The sequence below is a fragment of the Aspergillus welwitschiae genome (genome assembly GCF_003344945.1).
Source record: "Aspergillus welwitschiae strain CBS 139.54b unplaced genomic scaffold BDQ94scaffold_21, whole genome shotgun sequence".
Lineage (NCBI taxonomy): Eukaryota > Fungi > Ascomycota > Eurotiomycetes > Eurotiales > Aspergillaceae > Aspergillus > Aspergillus welwitschiae.
In genome coordinates, this window is record NW_020798715.1 from 482,969 (window position 1) to 499,543 (window position 16,575).

At 50.9% G+C, this 16,575-nt stretch overlaps 3 protein-coding genes across 3 annotated transcripts; all 3 read left to right on the forward strand.

Moving 5' to 3' along the window:
- Positions 1-65: 65 nt before the first annotated feature.
- BDQ94DRAFT_160356 (ECM29 family proteasome component) lies at positions 66-7,117 on the forward strand (the record flags this gene model as incomplete). The annotated part of the gene is made up of 9 exons (XM_026769207.1): positions 66-4,973; positions 5,050-5,271; positions 5,434-5,467; positions 5,516-5,934; positions 6,052-6,214; positions 6,266-6,270; positions 6,305-6,479; positions 6,611-6,675; positions 6,908-7,117. 9 exons carry the CDS (start codon positions 66-68, stop codon positions 7,115-7,117), a joined length of 6,201 nt encoding a protein of 2,066 aa, XP_026625044.1.
- A 1,425-nt stretch (positions 7,118-8,542) lies between these two features.
- BDQ94DRAFT_160357 (Zn(II)2Cys6 transcription factor) lies at positions 8,543-11,296 on the forward strand (the record flags this gene model as incomplete). The annotated part of the gene is made up of 7 exons (XM_026769208.1): positions 8,543-8,828; positions 9,108-9,139; positions 9,201-9,321; positions 9,384-9,970; positions 10,037-10,216; positions 10,306-10,821; positions 10,880-11,296. The coding sequence occupies 7 exons, from the start codon at positions 8,543-8,545 to the stop codon at positions 11,294-11,296; spliced, it is 2,139 nt and encodes a 712-aa protein (XP_026625045.1).
- Positions 11,297-11,967: 671 nt separating this feature from the next.
- Positions 11,968-16,366, forward strand: BDQ94DRAFT_146267 (WW domain protein). The gene is made up of 4 exons (XM_026766794.1): positions 11,968-12,091; positions 12,230-14,809; positions 14,862-15,468; positions 15,533-16,366. The coding sequence occupies exons 2-4, from the start codon at positions 12,288-12,290 to the stop codon at positions 16,070-16,072; spliced, it is 3,669 nt and encodes a 1,222-aa protein (XP_026625046.1). The 5' UTR covers positions 11,968-12,091; positions 12,230-12,287; the 3' UTR covers positions 16,073-16,366.
- The last annotated feature ends 209 nt before the right edge of the window (positions 16,367-16,575 follow it).

The following is a 16,575-nucleotide window of genomic DNA, read 5'->3' on the forward strand; positions in this document are numbered from 1 at the left end:
ACTACAGTGCCAACATTATATCAATGTGGATTTCTTTTTCATCTTAAGACATAACCTCAATTTCTATGGCTACAGACACTACGCCAGCAAGCTCCGAAGCTCGCGAGTTGAGCTTGATATCCAAGGTTGAGCTTCGGATCGCGCTGGCGGATACCGATGCCAAACTGGAAACTCTGCTTAATACATATCTACCTCCCCTCCTATTGAAGCTGGGATCTGAAAGTCTTGCTGTTCGCAATAAAGTAATCGCAGTTTGCCAGCATGTCAACACTAGAGTCCAAGCTCCCTCTATCAAATTGCCGGTGACGGCTTTGCTGAAGCAGTTCAAAGAGCAAAAGTCCCAGCTCATCCGGCATTTCGACTTGATCTACCTTCAACAAGGTATTGATCGCCTGGGCTCAGATGCAAGAGTCGAAATTTTGCTGCCCTTGCTTCAGGGAATATCTGAGATCGGGACATCTGTCAACCAAGCTGCCGTGGTATTCAACCTTGTCCTGCGGCTTCTGCCCTTGCTTAAGCTACCACCAAAGGGCAGCGACGATGATGTGCAGCTCAAAGCTCGACTAGGTCTATCTGATCAAGACACGCAGTTTCTATCGAAATGGTTTGAGAAATTGCTGCTCCTTTTCCCCGCTGATAAGAACTCGCCCACTTGCCCCGGATTGTCCCCTGCAGATTATACATTCTTGAACAAGGACGCCCCGGTAACAGAAACATGGAATCCTTCTGCAGAAGGTGGCCTGAACCTGACAGAGACCAAAGTTAACGCTTTGAGATTTCTCGCTAGTGGAGCTTTCAGCCACACAGAGCGGTTCTTGCCGGCTCTTATTGCGTCTGCAGATGCAAACTCTCGTCTCTCCGATATTGGTGAAGAGACGCTGAAGAGATTCATTCCAGACTTGGAGGCGCCAGATGTTGTACAGCAACTTTATGGCTTGTACTTTGGAGCCGCAACGCCTGATGGCGCACCTCCGGCGCGACCTGCTTTGCAGACCAGAATCCTGGTTTTCCTAGGAAAATCGATTAGAGCAACGAAGGATAAATTGAGTGTTATGCGGGTGATTGAAGAAGGTCTTCTATCAGATGCCGCAAGGTCATCACAAGGATTGTTGGCCTCGAAGTTGAGAACACAAATATTCAACTTTACTACCTGGGTTGTAAAAATGGGTTCTCCGTCCGACCTGGAAGAAATAGCACCGAAGCTAATAGCAGGCTTGAGAGATTTCATACAGTCTCAAGGATGGCCGAGTCCAGCCGCCAGCGGACAAAAGCTTCCAAGTACAGATCTGAGTCTACGGGGTCTTGCGTACGAAAGCATTGGTATTATGGTTCCCAAAACCAATTTTGAACTGTACGATGGGCAGGAAGGTCTCTCTGGCTTTGGTCTCATTCAATGGCTGTTTACTTCCTTGAGCTCTGATGATTCCAGCTCTCAGATATTTGTGAGCATTGAACAAGCCCTGGGCAGCATACTCAACTCCTCAATAGATAGCTGGGACGATGACTTTCAAGACCAACTGCGACCTTTCTTGATTCGTCAGATGAACAACTACCCCGGAGGAGAAGATCCAACAAGCGGGTTCGCTGTCGTTCGCGGCCCCCAGTACGCTGCTGTACGTTTTGCTAACAGATTTCTGCCATACCACGATGTTGTCGCCCGCTGGATAGACCTCATGGCGATTGCGCGCGGGTCAGAAAACAAACACGAAGTCACGGAGGAAGGCAAGAAAGGTCTACATCCATTCTGGTACCGGCTTCTGAGTCCTTCAAATGCCAACCACTCGGTCTCACGCACAAAAGATTCTATGTGGTATGATTTCCCAAAGTTTTCGGAACTTACTCGCTTCATATTCGGGTCGGCAACCTCAAACGGGGTATCAGGTTCTTCTGCATCGGAAATTGTAGCAGGGCCCTTTAAGAACGCATTTGCTTCCACTATAGCATTCATCCGGAACGTTCTGCTCTGGGAGTCACTTTCTGCTTCTAAGACCACCATAGAGGTCGATCAAGACTGGGACACTAAACTTGACGTGATGCTTACATCTGACGAACAAGCAAGGTCGTCTCTTAAACATTATCTTCGGGCTACCGACAAAGAAGGGGTTGTTCTGTTTTTGAACAGCGCTTTGGCTGGCCTCACCCGTGAGAGCCGGGAGGGACTACAGCAATGCGGAGCACATTTCGTTAGTATATGCTCTTTGGCCTCGAACGACATCGTGGAGGCGGTGGTCCCGCAGACACTAGTGTTGCGGATCCCGTTGAAGAGTAACGACCAAGATATTCAGGCCATGGCCGCCCGCGCTATTGGAATCCTAGCCTCTCATCCTGCCCTTCCTGATAATGATCTCATAGCACTGGTTGCGGAGTGCTCAGAGTGCATAACGTCATGGAAGACTGCAGTTGGTGAGGGTGCACTTAGGGTCCGAGGAGCAGTATTGGCACTATCATATATACTGAGCAGACTTGCATTCCGTAACATGAGATCTAGGGTGCCCAGCGTCCATATAGATCAATTCGTTCATACTATCCGTGACATGATCGAAAACGCGCGCGACTCACTCCTTCGACGTTCTGCACAGTTAGCAATTGGACAGCTCAGTCTCTCCAAAATACTGTCTCCTTCTATGCTTTCTGATGCGGAGTGGAAAGTCATCAAGGAAGTCCTCGTACGGGACGCAAAGGCCGAAAGCGAAGTGGCCATAATGGCACTGGGGCTCTTGTCTGCAATCTTCCCAAAGGAGAACACTGGTGATTCACACTTCAGTACCCTAACAGAAGCCCTTTATGATCTGCATGAAATCCGCAGCCCTGAGATACATTTCACTGTCGGTGAAGCACTAAGCAATGCTGCGGCTGGCTGGGACTCAAAATCATTGAACCTGGAATTCGATGTAGACTCCGAGTCACCAAACTCAAATGTGCCGGAACAAGTGCTTGCGAGTGTGGCTGACACAATCATTGCCAAATGTGGCGCACCGAAACCGTCGCTTAAAAGGGCATCTGCCATTTGGCTATTAAGTCTGGTCAAAAACTGCGGTCATCTAACCCTGATGCAAGATCGTCTGCGTCAATGCCAAAGCTCATTCAGCAGCTTGCTCGTTGATCGAGACGAGGTGGTACAGGAAACTGGTGCACAGGGATTAAGCCTCGTTTACGGCATGGGTGACCAGAGCCTGAAAGACGATTTGGTGCGTGACTTGGTAAACTCTTTCACCGAGAACAATTCGACCCTCTCGGGTGGCAGGGTCAGCCAAAATACAGAGCTCTTCGAACCTGGGGCTCTCCCTACTGGCGGCGGTTCCTCCGTCAATACCTACAAAGACATCATGAACCTCGCAGCCGAAGCTGGTGACCCAACCCTCGTATATCGCTTCATGTCCTTAGCTTCGAATAATGCCCTCTGGTCGAGTCGTGCGGCCTTCAGCAAGATGGGCATCAGCAGTATCTTTTCTGACTCGAGCGTCAATGGTTACCTAGCAAAGAACCCTAAGATTTTTCCCAAGCTATTTCGCTACCGTTTTGACCCTAATCCCAATGTTCAACGGTCCATGAATACCATCTGGAAGGCCTTGGTCAAGGATCCAATGGAAGTTATTGAGACCCATTTTGATGAGATCATGAATGATCTGTTGAAAAGCCTGTTGACAGGCCGGGAATGGAGAGTTCGGCAGGCAAGTTGTACTGCAATCGCGGATTTAATTCAGGGTCGTCAGCCCGAGAAATATGCGCAGTACATGGATGAGATCTTTACCAAGGCATTCAAGCTCTTAGATGATATTAAAGAGACGGTCCGAGCTTCAGCACTGAAGCTTTGCCAGACGATTACCAATGCGATTATCCGCACATTGGAGACAAGCGACACTGATACCAAGCGAGCCGAAACCATGCTACGAAGCGCCATCCCGTTCCTATTGAGTGATAAGGGCATGGAATCCGGTGTTGAGGAGGTCCAAGGATTCGCCATTGGGGCTCTGATCCAAATGATCCGAAAAAGCCCAGGTGGACCATTGCGGCCGTTCATACCCCACATAATGGAACAGTTTCTGAATTCTTTGAGTTCACTGGAGCCACAAGCAGTCAACTACGTCCACCTGAACGCGGATAAATATGGCCTGACAGGCCAGGATATCGACAAGATGAGGTTGTCCAGCATTCGAACATCTCCCATGATGGAAGTGATTGAGAGATACCTCATAGACATGTTGGATGAACAGAGTATGAAAGAGTTTGCCACGAGGCTTGAAGGCGTGTTGCGCTCGGCCGTTGGACTTCCATCCAAGGTTGGCTGTAGCCGAGTTTTGGTCCTTTTGAGCATGCGATCCATGCTCTTCCGCCCCTATGCAGATCGTTTCATACAAATCCTCGGCAAATTCGTGGTGGATCGCAATGACACCGTCAGTGCATCCTACTGTACATCTATTGGCTATCTCCTACGTCTCGCCTCGGATAATCGAGTGCTGAAGACAATCGAGCATGCCAAAGATCTATACTTGACCGCCGAAGACTCTAACCAGCGCGTTATTTCAGCCGAGATCTTGCAAGCCGCTTCGAAGTTGTCCAATGACCGGTTTATGGCATTCGCTACGGCAGCACTGCCATTCATATTCGTGTCCAAATGTGACTTGGATGAGCACGTCAGGGAGGTATTCGAAAAGACGTGGCAGGATAATGTCGGCGGCAACCGCACGGTGTCTCTCTACATCAAGGAGATTACCGACCTTGTATCGAGCAATCTAGATTCGGCCCGGTGGGCCATTAAGCATACGGCAGCTTTGGGGCTTGCAAAGGCCATTATGTCGATGGACTCGGAGCTCGATCTCCCGACAAGCGAGTATGTATGGCCTGTGCTAGAGAGAGCTCTGGCTGGGAAAACGTGGGAGGGCAAAGAAGTTGTGCTAGAAGCGTTTGTCAAGTTCTCGGGCCAAGCGAAGAAATTGTGGCAAGAGAAGCCAACACTTGGAGAAACAATGAAGGTAGGCATTTCCCTTCTTGCACTTGAAAACTTTTGAGGGCCAAGCTCTGACTGACGGTTCACCTATTCCCCTCTAGACTATCACTATCAGAGAAGCGAAGCGGAATAACCCTGCATATCGCCCCCACGCGCTTATTGCTCTCGGCGGAGTAGCTCAAGCACGCAAAGACTTGGATCTGATGTCAGACGCTATTGCCATTGTCACCCACGTGCTGGATGATGTTGAAGATCAGGGAGATCCAATGGATGTGGATTCAGGCAAGGATCAAAAGCCGAAGTATGTTCCTCGTCTGTATTTTGTATGCTTTTAGTCCACGATGATTCCTTTTTTCTCATCCCTCTGTTCTCGGGTTTACTTTGGATTGGGCTTGGATTGCGGGCGGTTCGCGCAGAAAGATTTCTGAAACTCATTCACGTGTGACGCGGCGAGTATGCACGGCAGTTGCTGATTACCTCTGCAGACAAACCCTGGACGACACGTTGGCGGCTTGTGTGGTATGTCTCTTACAATGCCTCAGTCTTGCATCGCATACATCAGCACAGAGTGGGTTCCCCTGCAGTTGGCATCCCCACCCAATCATCGATATGCTAACGGAAATCAAGCCATCGACGGACACCTGGATAAGTCGAGACCGGTGTTGCACAGAATACTAGTGGGCCATGGGGGCAGAAACGTGCAGGTTACGTTGTACCGGGAGCTGCGCACAGTTTTTGACCAATTCGGGGCGTGGGTATCGGAACGGAGTGGCGAACCCGATCGCCGTGGGCCCCAGGAGTCCTTGGCGGCACTAACAGCAGAGATCTTCGCCCATGAGATAGACCTCTCCGTTGAAGCCGTTCGAGCTGAACGCGCCCAAGCGGCTGTCGCATACTTTAAGCTCTGCAAGCAGACAGAACTTCCGATCGATCAGGACATCCAGAAACTGGTGAAAAACTGGCGGGAAGAGGAGCGATCGGGACCAGTCCGACAGATCCTCGATCGGGCACTCGTCCATCTGCAATGATTCCTGTGACATGGGTACATATGCGGGGGAAAAATGTCTCAGAATCGGATCATTGATCATGGGACATACTACTAGTATTGTATGCGTATCATCCACCTTACTCCATACCTCGACTGGGTATTGTCAGGAACCCGAGCCAACCCTGAATGTGTCCGTCCCAATCAGGAGGCGTGCACAGGAAAGGGGCGGGGCGTGGTTGTAAACATGTCGCTTGGGCAGAAGCGCCGGAGGACCTACAGTACTAAGTAAGTAGTCAGATAGACAGACAGACAGACAGAGACAGACATAGCCAAGGTGCATAATACCCAACCTTAACTTGCCTCTGTAGCGTACTGCGCCTGACCAATCATGCTACATCCAAGCCACCACTGGCCGGAGAATGGGATGTCCGTTCCATGGACAAATCTGGAGGAACTGGATGGAAGGAAGGAGGGAAAAGAGAGGAAGCGGTGACGGGGAGGTTGTTTGCTTTGAGCTAGTAGAAAGTAGCTACTGTACTGGGCGTGGGTGCGGACAGCCCGAGGAATCTAGATTGGCCCAGGCGCGTCTGGCAGAGCAGGACTAGATTCATCTGGGGTTAGCACCGGCTATTGGTACAGACCCAGCTGGTCTTGGATGGTAATATTTGCTGCAGGTAGACCGAACATACGCCGGTTGTTACGTGGATTGTACCCCATCGTTCTGATCCCGTTAGTTAACGTAAGTAACTTACTTCCCTGGCCGGCATTGGAAGCCGCCCATCCATCCATCCATTCATCCGACGGATCAGTCAGTTTTCAATAGGTACAAAGTACTTGCTCTCTGCCATTAAGGTTGGTAAGGTTGGTAAGGTTGGTAAGGTTGGTAAGGTTGGTAAGGTTGGTAAGGTTGGGTGGATGCGCTTTGCAAGCTCTTCTCCCACCTTTCTCAACTGCCGCTATGTTGAATATAGATACATAGATACATCCGTTCGCCTGGTTCGCCAGACTATCATCATCCTTCTGGCAGCCACTCAGCGTGGCTCGGCCCCGAAAACTATGATGTGAACCGACCAAAGATTGGGTTAGATGCTCAAGCCCAGTCCGGAGCTTGCACCCATCCTGGCTTCGCGAGTCTAAAAGTGGATGCATTGTCCGATACTGACCCAAGCCTGACCCCATGAGACAGAACAGAACCATCATGACTCGTTCACGGCCCCCCGTATATCGGCGTGGCCGAACTCACCTGACGGCCCCCCTCCCCCAAAATCCAGCCTGAACCGTGGGCCCTGGTCTATATTCAGGTCACTACTATAGCCCAGGCTGCCAGTGCCCATGGAGAAACGTATCGATCAATCCATCAGTCAATCGATCCATCAAATCAATCAATCGTAAACCGAGGACAAGCTGCGACAACTGTGTGTCATGAAGTAGATCATGGTTAGTACTAACTAGGTACTTACTACTACTTACCTCCACTTAGGGGTCCCTGGACCTGATTGGATGCCAGGAAGGAGACGTTGACCCCAAGGCTGAGGAAGGAAAAGCATCGTCCCATCAGCAGCATCCTTGGTAGCAACTTTGCTCTGGCTGGTATGACTGGCCTGTCCCTCTTCTCTCGGCCCCGGAGGACTTTATTTCAAATCTTCTTCCTTTTTACCCTCGCTGCCACATGGTTGGCATCTGCAATCCATGGTCTAGGATGGCTGAGTACTACTACTAGTAGAGTCTGTAGTTTATGGCCTTCATTGGAACCAAGTCTCTTCGCCTAAGATACCGGCCTAACCACATCCATCCCGGTGGTTGTTCCCCCTCCCTTTTTTTTTTTTTTTTTTTTTTTTTTTTTTTTTTTTTTTTTTTTTTTTTTTTTTTTTTTTTTTTCCCTCAGTTCTTCTTTGAATTATCCACAGACAAACACGCCATTCGCGTCAAGGTGGCATTTGGGCTGCTGCCTCTTCATTCGCCTGTTCGCTGTTCGCCTTCCACCCTATCTCATCCCATCGGAACCGCCACTGTGGACAGGGCTGGCTGATGATCTTGAGAACGCCTGTTTTATTCTAGTTTTCATGGCGTTTCTGCATCAGCTCCGTCTTGTACTCCGTACCTGATCCTACCTATCTTTCCCTTTTTCTCACCCTCACGAACTACTACTCTTCTGGACAGCTCTGCAGACTCCAGACTGCAGACTCCAGACTCCAGATTCCCACTCCTATCTTTCGTTCTTTTTTTTTTTTCTTTTTCGCTCCCCTTCTTCCATTTTTAGATTTTTTCTTTCCCTTTCCCTCAACTGTTTTTTCTTTTCAGCCGCCATTGTTCGCTCCACCCTATACATAGTCCCTTTACAGGATGCATAAACGATACTATACTATTACCGATTTCGTTTATCTTCATCCGTTGCCCCCAACCCATTTGCCTCTTAACTTTTCGGCCACGGTTGTTTCTCTCCATCTATAGTTACCCTACTGACATCCTCACTCCACTTCCTATCTAACGTTTCTTTTTTTTTATATATTCTTTTTCCCTTTGATGCACTCACTTACTCCCTCTTCTTTCTCCCTCTCTTATAGAATCCACACGTTTACAGACATAGTTTCGGGAGCCTATAGAGTATGGGTGCCTACGCTCCCGTCACCATCCAGACATCTCTTGTTGATGCGTCATTCCCAGCAATAGCCCTAAAAGCGACTTCCTCCATGGCGGCCGTCAGTATATCGATGACAACCCGGTCTGGTCGGTCTTCCAGGAAGCAACCTCTACGATTGCCTATCATTGCCCCCAAGAGTTGTCTGGTGAGCCCCAGCGCCGGCTTGGACCCTCCGACGCCCAAGAAGGTTTCGGTCCGACAACACCGACTGCGCTTCCCACCCCGTTCCCGGACTGGTTGCTGGTATGTCCGTTGGCGCGGAGAAAGCCTTCATTTCCCGTTCTGTGGGTATCTCTAATGTCATCTTACCCTCCTAGGACGTGCAGAGTGAGCCCACCCTCCCGTGTCAGAAAACCGTAATATCCGACGTTCCGTACAATGGGATACTGACTTATCTTGCCTTACTTGGAAGTAGAGCCGCAAGGGTGAGTGCTTGAGTTCCCGAAGAAACAATCAGATCTCCGCAAGAGCCTTTTTTTTTTCGGCCTGCTCCAATGCGACGATGTACGATGTACTGACTCGCAACCCAGTCAAGTGCGACGAAGTCCATCCTCAGTGTAATGTACTTCATCCAGATCTAATGTGAGCGCTGCGCGGTTCCATGCTGACCTGATTCGATCCAGCAATGCGCTCGTCTGGGCCATGTTTGTGACTACCGGCCGCGGTTGTGCTTCCGAGATGATACCCGTCGCGTAAGGGAGCGCATGCTGGATGTTAGGACCGCAGGCAACGCGGTTTGGGACCGTGAGCAGCCTTAATCCTCATTTACTCTTGGATTGGCTCTAATGAATTATGGTTCTTCTCAGCGACTGTCACTTCGCCGAAAACAGGCGTGCCTCCAGCTACATGCGACTTACTCCCGCCCTTTGCGACACTCACGTCAGATGAAGAGCGAGAGAGAAAGGCACAAGCAGCGGCACCTGGGACCTACCATGTGATAGCTTTCCCAGAGAGTTTTTCTCGACTGCCTGAGTATGCAGGCGAGGCCTCTGGACAAGACACAGGGAACGATGCTCTGCTTGAAAGCGCCAGTGGCAGTAATCCCCCAATCGATGACAACTGGGTCTACGGACCAAATGTCGTCGTATTGAAGAGCTTCAGGTCTGCACGAAGACACTTATACCCAGACAGAAGAAGTACTCCTCAATCACCTGAATCAGACCAGGGAAGCTTCTCCTTATCTGCACCTTCGGTAGCGGAATTAATCCCGGACTATCCGGCCACCAGTGTGCAGCATATGCAGGAAAGCGCCGAACCCAATCATTTCCAAATGCTCCTTCTAGAACACTTTCGTCATTTCGTGTGTTTGCAGCTTCTTCCATGTGCTGGCCTTTTTAACATCAATGGGCTGGATGCGACTGTGTTCGAACACGAGGCGTCGAACTTCCCTCCTGTGCGTAATGCTTGCCATTTTGGGGGTCATAGAAAGATTTGCGGAAGCTAATCTCTGTGTTGTTAGCTATACCATACTATAATGGCTCTATCTGCTCTCAGTCTGGTTCGCCAAGGGGGTGGCCAGCACATCGATGCCTCATATTACTACGATCGGGTTGCCGCTCTTTCCCATGATAGTCTCTGCAACGAAGATCTCTTGTCTGATGCTCTGTATCTGACACATTTTCTGCTGCTTGTTTATGAAGTGAGTCTTCCGGTCGGCTCCTTTCCTCCTGATGCTTGCGACCAAGGCGTTGGGTGAAATAACGTGGGTTAAAGACTAAGTCTCGCTAGGTTGTGGCGGCCAACCCCGGTGGTTCAAACCTTTGGTCGCATCACGTCTCTCGGCTGCTTCATTTAGCCTTGCTGCGGCAATCAATTCCGGGGGCTGAGCGATTCCCTTGCATTGCTTGGTGGGTATGCCACGTGGACCTATATGCGCTGTTCAGCGGCGCAGGCACAGGGGATTTTGTCCGTGCCGTTCTCGACAACCAGCTGTTACTAGACTTGCAGTCGCTCTGTTACGCAGTTGGGCCCAGTGATTCGGAATATCCACACACCGATAACAGCTTACCTCTAATCGTGCGGTTATATCACGACACCTTCATATTAGCCATCCGAATCGGACTCCTTGCTGTTGGAACGCGGGGTGCCAAAGGGTCTTACCTCAACAATTACTTGGGTTCGCAGCAACAGGAACTAAGGGAGGTACATGACGTGCTCAAAAGGCTGTGGAGCCAGCAGGAGGTTGGGTATTTGTACCAAAATCAAGTTAGTCTCTCATCACAATCGCAGAGTCTGTTGCAGCCGGTGAGTTCGTCCCTTTGGCTTCGCCTGAGCCCATGGTGTTAACGGCAGTACCATCTAGCTTGCTATTCTATATCACACCAGCCTGCTCTTCTCCTCGACCAGTTCCTGGCCAGGACAGCGGTTAGAGTCCGGGGCTGTCGCGGACGAGGAGATCCACCACCACGCCATGCGAATCCTACAGATCGTATCGGGGATTGTGGAGAAGGGACGAGAAGGGGACCGTCGATTCATTGCCTTTCCGATTTTTCTGGCGGGCGCCGTGGCCCCGACGAGTGGGCTAAAAATGATGGCGTTGGAGCTCCTTTCCAACCTAGAGGAAGGCGAAATTGGGTATAACGCGGCCACAACGTGTCAGATGTTGCAGGTATTTTTTGAACGGCAAATCCAGCATTCTCAGCGTGGAGGCCATGCATTGGAGGTTGAATGGGCCGAGGTGCTGGCTGAGCATGGGCGACCGTTAGTCAACTACGGTTGATTCATTTAGGCATAAGCTTGGGAGTTCTCTAAAGGGACATCATTGGAGCTGGAGTTGGGAGATTTGGATATTGCTCTCTTGGAATTTAGTATTTTGAGTTGGTCTGGACTGCGGAGATAGACGGGGCCCGTATACGCCAAGCGCCTCTTTTAGCATTTTGATAGGACTTATGAATTGAACGAAGTCAGGATGATAATAATAGTATAAAGTCAAGCATGAAATGGCTGAATTTTGACTCATGCTTCATCGTTGAATCATGTTGGATCGTCCATATATTATTCATCTTAGGGTACCGCCGCGGGCCGATCCCGACGCCCGGGGAAGACAAGAAGCATCTGCTAAGTATATCTCAGGGTCCCACCGGCAGATGGAAAAGCGACACAAACCAGGCCTAGTGCTAGTAGCAGCCACATGCAACCCTGGAGCATCGCACACGGTTCAGGGAAAGTCAAACCTGCAGCGCCGTGAAGGAGGAGATCAACCATTTCCGACTGATTATTCGCGGAGAGCTGCCCCTCATGCACCGTTGGGGCCTTTGCGCTGAGCCAATGATGCGCCGGCCAGCATCCCCCTCGGCGGCTAATCTGTCGAGCCACCAGCTTTGCCAAAGAGGAATCTCGCTGCCTCCTGCTTTCTCTCTCTCTCCTTTTTGGTTTCTACCTGTCCTTGTCTCTCTCTCTCTCTTTCTCTCGCTCTCTCTCTCTGCATTGCAAGTTGGCCCTTTGTCTGGCTTCAAGAGTGACGAAGTATGAGCGACGGTCGTTAGACACCCTCTATCAGATCCAGTGACTTCCAGTCCGTCTGTCCCTCTTCCCTCACCCCCCCCGCATTTCCCTCTCTCTTCCCTTTCCCCTTTCCCTCTTCTTTTGTCGCATTCGTTCGCGGATGGGCGCTCTGCTCGTTTGAAGAAGCTAACTTCAAATCTCTCTCCAGCTAAGCTATCTTTCATTCCCAACTGGTTCCCTATCTATTTAGCAAGACATAGGACAGCATGAGTCGTCCCAGCGAAAGCCGTCAGGGCTATCGCTCCCAGGAAGAACTCTTCTTGAATACCGCATCGGGGCAACCGCAGGCCGACTCACCCGTAATTGAACCGCTGCGCATTGGCAAGCGAGAAACCCCTTCCCCGGCGTCGGCGCACAGTGCCCCTCTGCCTTATCCCGACGATAGACAGAGACCCCAACATGTTCGTGGCTCAGGTTCGAGTGGCTCCAGTCCAGTATCTCAAGGCGGAGCTGCTCTAGGAGATTCTCCCACGGTCCCCAGCCATATGTCGGCTGGCACCGGCGTATCTCAGACTTCCGATTATATGGCATCTCTGCGGCTGCGTGAGCCCAAGCAAGCCACTCTAGCTGAGCGACGAGGCAATGTCCCGAAACCCTTGCCCGAATCCCCCGCAGGGGACTCTCCGGACCGCGAAGGATTGTTTTCGCGACTTCATCAGCGCATGCCGGGGCTGGCAGCTCCAGCTCCAGCTCCAAACGTTCAATCCCAGTCGACCGGGTATCCAGACCACCGCCAACAGTATTATCCGCCTCCTCAAGCTTCAAACAGACTGGCAGCAGCACAGAATCTACAGCCGCCAAACAATGCCATCAATCGAATAAGCTCGACGGCGTCAAACTCGACGACTCGTGCTCAGCGCGGTTCTCCGCCGCCCCCAGAAACCCCGGTGGTTGAGCCAGGGCAGCATGCGACGTCTGATATTGAAGCGCGGTATGCCGCCTCGGGGATTGCTGGGACGTCGACATTAGCAGGACTTCAGTCTCAGAGTGCAGCTGCCCAAAGAAGAGCCGAGCAATATGCAGGCCAGCAGCCCAGAAATCAACAGCCAACTCCACCGGTCCCAAGGCCATGGACCCCGACGGAGCAGCCCGGAAGTCAGCCACATGGGCCACCCACGGTCTATCAAGGTGCTGAGGTTGTTTCTGAAGGTAATCCTTCGACAAGTTCCACGCCCCCTATGCCTGCAGGGGCGTCAGTGCATCCTCAACCAGCATCCCAGCCCACCAGAATTCCCCCGAATGCACTAGAGCAGGACTTGGAAAGAATGCGCATAAGTTCCTCCCCTCCTCCGGCCTACTCGAGTGTCCCAGGACCCGTAGTATCGCAGGGCTATCCGAATGAGAAGCAGCGTGTTCCGGTGTCGACGAGCCAGCCCAGCTCGTCAACTGGGCACCCTGCGGCCTCTGGACCGGCAAACGGCGTCAAAGAAGCCAATGATACAAACGGCGCTGCAATGGCCACTGGTCCGTTTGTGTCAGCCCATGATCACCCAGCATTTGCAAATGAATCAAGACAGCAACAGCAGCCGCAGCCGCAGCCGCAACAGAAGCAGTCGCCCCCGCCGCAGATGCAGCCGCAGCCACAAGAGTCGAGACACTCTCCTCCCAATGTCACTCAATCTCCAATTCAGAATGGAAACCATCCGATCGTGCAGCAAACTATCGTCAGCAATCTACCAACACCATCTGTGGCACCATCCTCACCTCCACCGCTACCAGAAGGCTGGATCGCTCACCTCGACCCCAATTCAGGCCAATACTACTATATTCATCTCCCGACTCAGTCCACGCAGTGGGAATTCCCCAAGGGTCCGACCCCTTTGAACCTCAACGAAACCCCGCTATCCCCGGTAGGCAGCGTATATAGCAGTCATCCTCTGGCATCGCCCGCTTTATCAACGTTCGGTAAACCCTTGGCATCCCCTGGTCTTCCCTTGACTCCAGGGTTTGAGAGTTTACAATCCCCAATTGTGTCAGGGTTCACTACTGGGCCCCCTCCAATTAGTGGGATTGATATGTACAAAGTTGCTCCCACAAATGGGGTCTATTTTGGCCCCTATCTCCGTTACACCAACATGGATGTAGAGCGTGGCATCTGGCTCGGCTCCATTCTCTTGGTGACAGATGCCGCACAGCCTCCCACCATTCATATTCACCAGAGTGTCGACCTGTCTCCGAATCCGCGTCAGCTCAAAGCCATGCCGATTGCAGTCCATCAGCGGTGGACCTTCTACAAGTACGAAGTTGATTTACGTATGGAAGACGCCGGCCCCGCTAAATGGACTTACGCCATCACCTCACATCTTGGTTGCACACGCTACGAATTCCTTGTTGCGGGACGATACGAGACTGGTTGGCGTTTTATCACCACTTCGGGAAATGATTTTTCTATGAATGTGAATGCCAATGAGCGATCCCGCCTCGGCGGTGTGGGCTTTATGTGGAAAGACATCATGCAGAAGCATAATGAGATTGGAGGATTCCATGCCCAGCTGTGTCTGGGAGGCCAGATATATGCCGATCGGATGTGGAAGGAGGTTCCATGCCTCAAACAATGGCTTGCACTCAGTGGGAAAGAAATCCGGAAGAAGACGCCATGGACAACTGCCCATGAAGAGGACGTCTCTCATGCCTACTTTCATTATTATACGAGCCATTTCGATCAGCCCTATCTGAGAGAAGCCTTTGCTCAGATCCCTTATGTCTGTCAGATTGATGATCATGATATGTAAGTCTGTGCCTTGCCCCCCTCCAAAAGGAGCCAATGCTGATGAAGCTAGCTTCGACGGATTTGGATCCTACCCAGAGCACATGCAGTTCTCCAACATGTTCAAGAACATTGGACGAGTAGGGATAGAGATGTATCTGCTATTTCAGCACCATACCACACTGGACCTGCTCCGTAATTCGCGGAGCGACGTCGATCTGTTTACCATCACCGGCACTGGCTGGCATTTTGTCAAATACCTGGGGCCCGCTGTTGTTGCCGTCGGCCTTGACTGTCGCTCAGAGCGCAATCCACACCAGGTCGTTGCTGGACCCACGTATCAGGGAATCTTCCCCAAGGTTGCCATGTTACCTCCAACCGTGCAGCATTGCTTGTGGATGCTTTCGGTGCCAATTATCTATCCGCGCCTGGAGACTGCTGAACACATAGCACACACGGTTGCTACGGGGAAGAGGGCAGTCACGGGGGCATATAATGCCCTTGGAAAAGTCACCAGCTCCGTGGCTGGCGTAGTTGGAGCCAAGGGCATGGTTGGGTCGGGATTCGATTCGGTTAAACGGGCTGTGGGCAAAACCGGTCTGATGGGCGGAATCCTCAGTCCTTTCGGTGAACTTGATCTTTTAGATGAGTTGCGTGATCAGTGGACCCATGAGTCCAAGGTACGTGTAACCCCAGACTATATTTACTATCGGTGCACAACCACAGAACTAATCGCATGGACAGGATCTTGAGAGAACCTACCTTATTCGCACCCTCCAGGGCATTGCGCATCAAAAGTCGCTCCGCATGACTTTCCTTTCGGGTGCCGTCAACGCCTGTGGTGCCGGACTCGTGCATGATCCCTCTTTCCCCTCCAACCATAAAACCATGTATCAACTTATCTCGTCACCTGTGGTTAACAACCCTCCACCATCATATGTCATCAAGCTTCTCCATGGTAGCAACAAACCCCTATATGTCCCAGCTAACGGTCAACGCTCGACTCCCTCAAAGCCTACCGATACTAAGGAAGACATGCTGGAGCTGTTTCAGTCTGATGTTACTGGTCAGCCTCGTGAACACCGCAAGCTGATTGGTCGTCGGAACTATGTTGCGATTGTTGCCTATGACCCGGATATTGTCAACACGATGTACGGTCATCCAGGCCAAGGAAGTGGGAAGTTGAACCTTGCGGTGGACTATATGGTACAGGGTGATGGGACATTTGGTGCTGTGGTCAAGTATGGGCCTGTGATTGTTCCTAGCCTGGAGCCAGGAAAGTGATGACGCTTGAAGTATGTGTTATGATTGATGGCCTCATTGTATTTTCTCTTTCTTTCAGCCGTTACTTCTGCACTTATTCTCTTGTCCTTTGTTTTCTCTTTCTTTCTTTGTCCAATTTATAACTGCTTTTCTTTCATGCTGTCGTCTTTATTCATTCAACATGCCTGTCCCGTCCAGAATTGTAGCAGCAAACGCATCGATATCCCTAGCAATGCTATCTCCTGTTGTCTTTTTTTAATTTTATTTTTTTCTTTTTCTCATGTCGCAACATAAGTAGTTGCAGGTATTCCAAAATTGATCGAACTCTACGATCTCGCATTCGAGGCCCATAGCCAATAGTCACTCAGTCCCTCCCCACAGTTGCCCCTCTATACCGTCAGACTGGACAAAATCTAGCATACTGCAATCCTTTAGCCCAATATATAAAATCACATGGTATACACAGTTACATGTTCAACTTTGATATTTATGATTGTGAGCCACATGATACATACATCAATACA

Bases quoted from the DNA above. Each gene is read 5' to 3' on its own strand.
- BDQ94DRAFT_146267 (XM_026766794.1), top strand. From the start codon at position 12,288: ATGAGTCGTCCCAGCGAAAGCCGTCAGGGCTATCGCTCCCAGGAAGAA. The intron at 14,810-14,861 runs GTAAGTCTGTGC...TGATGAAGCTAG, and splicing joins CAGATTGATGATCATGATAT to CTTCGACGGATTTGGATCCT. The intron at 15,469-15,532 runs GTACGTGTAACC...TCGCATGGACAG, and splicing joins AGTGGACCCATGAGTCCAAG to GATCTTGAGAGAACCTACCT.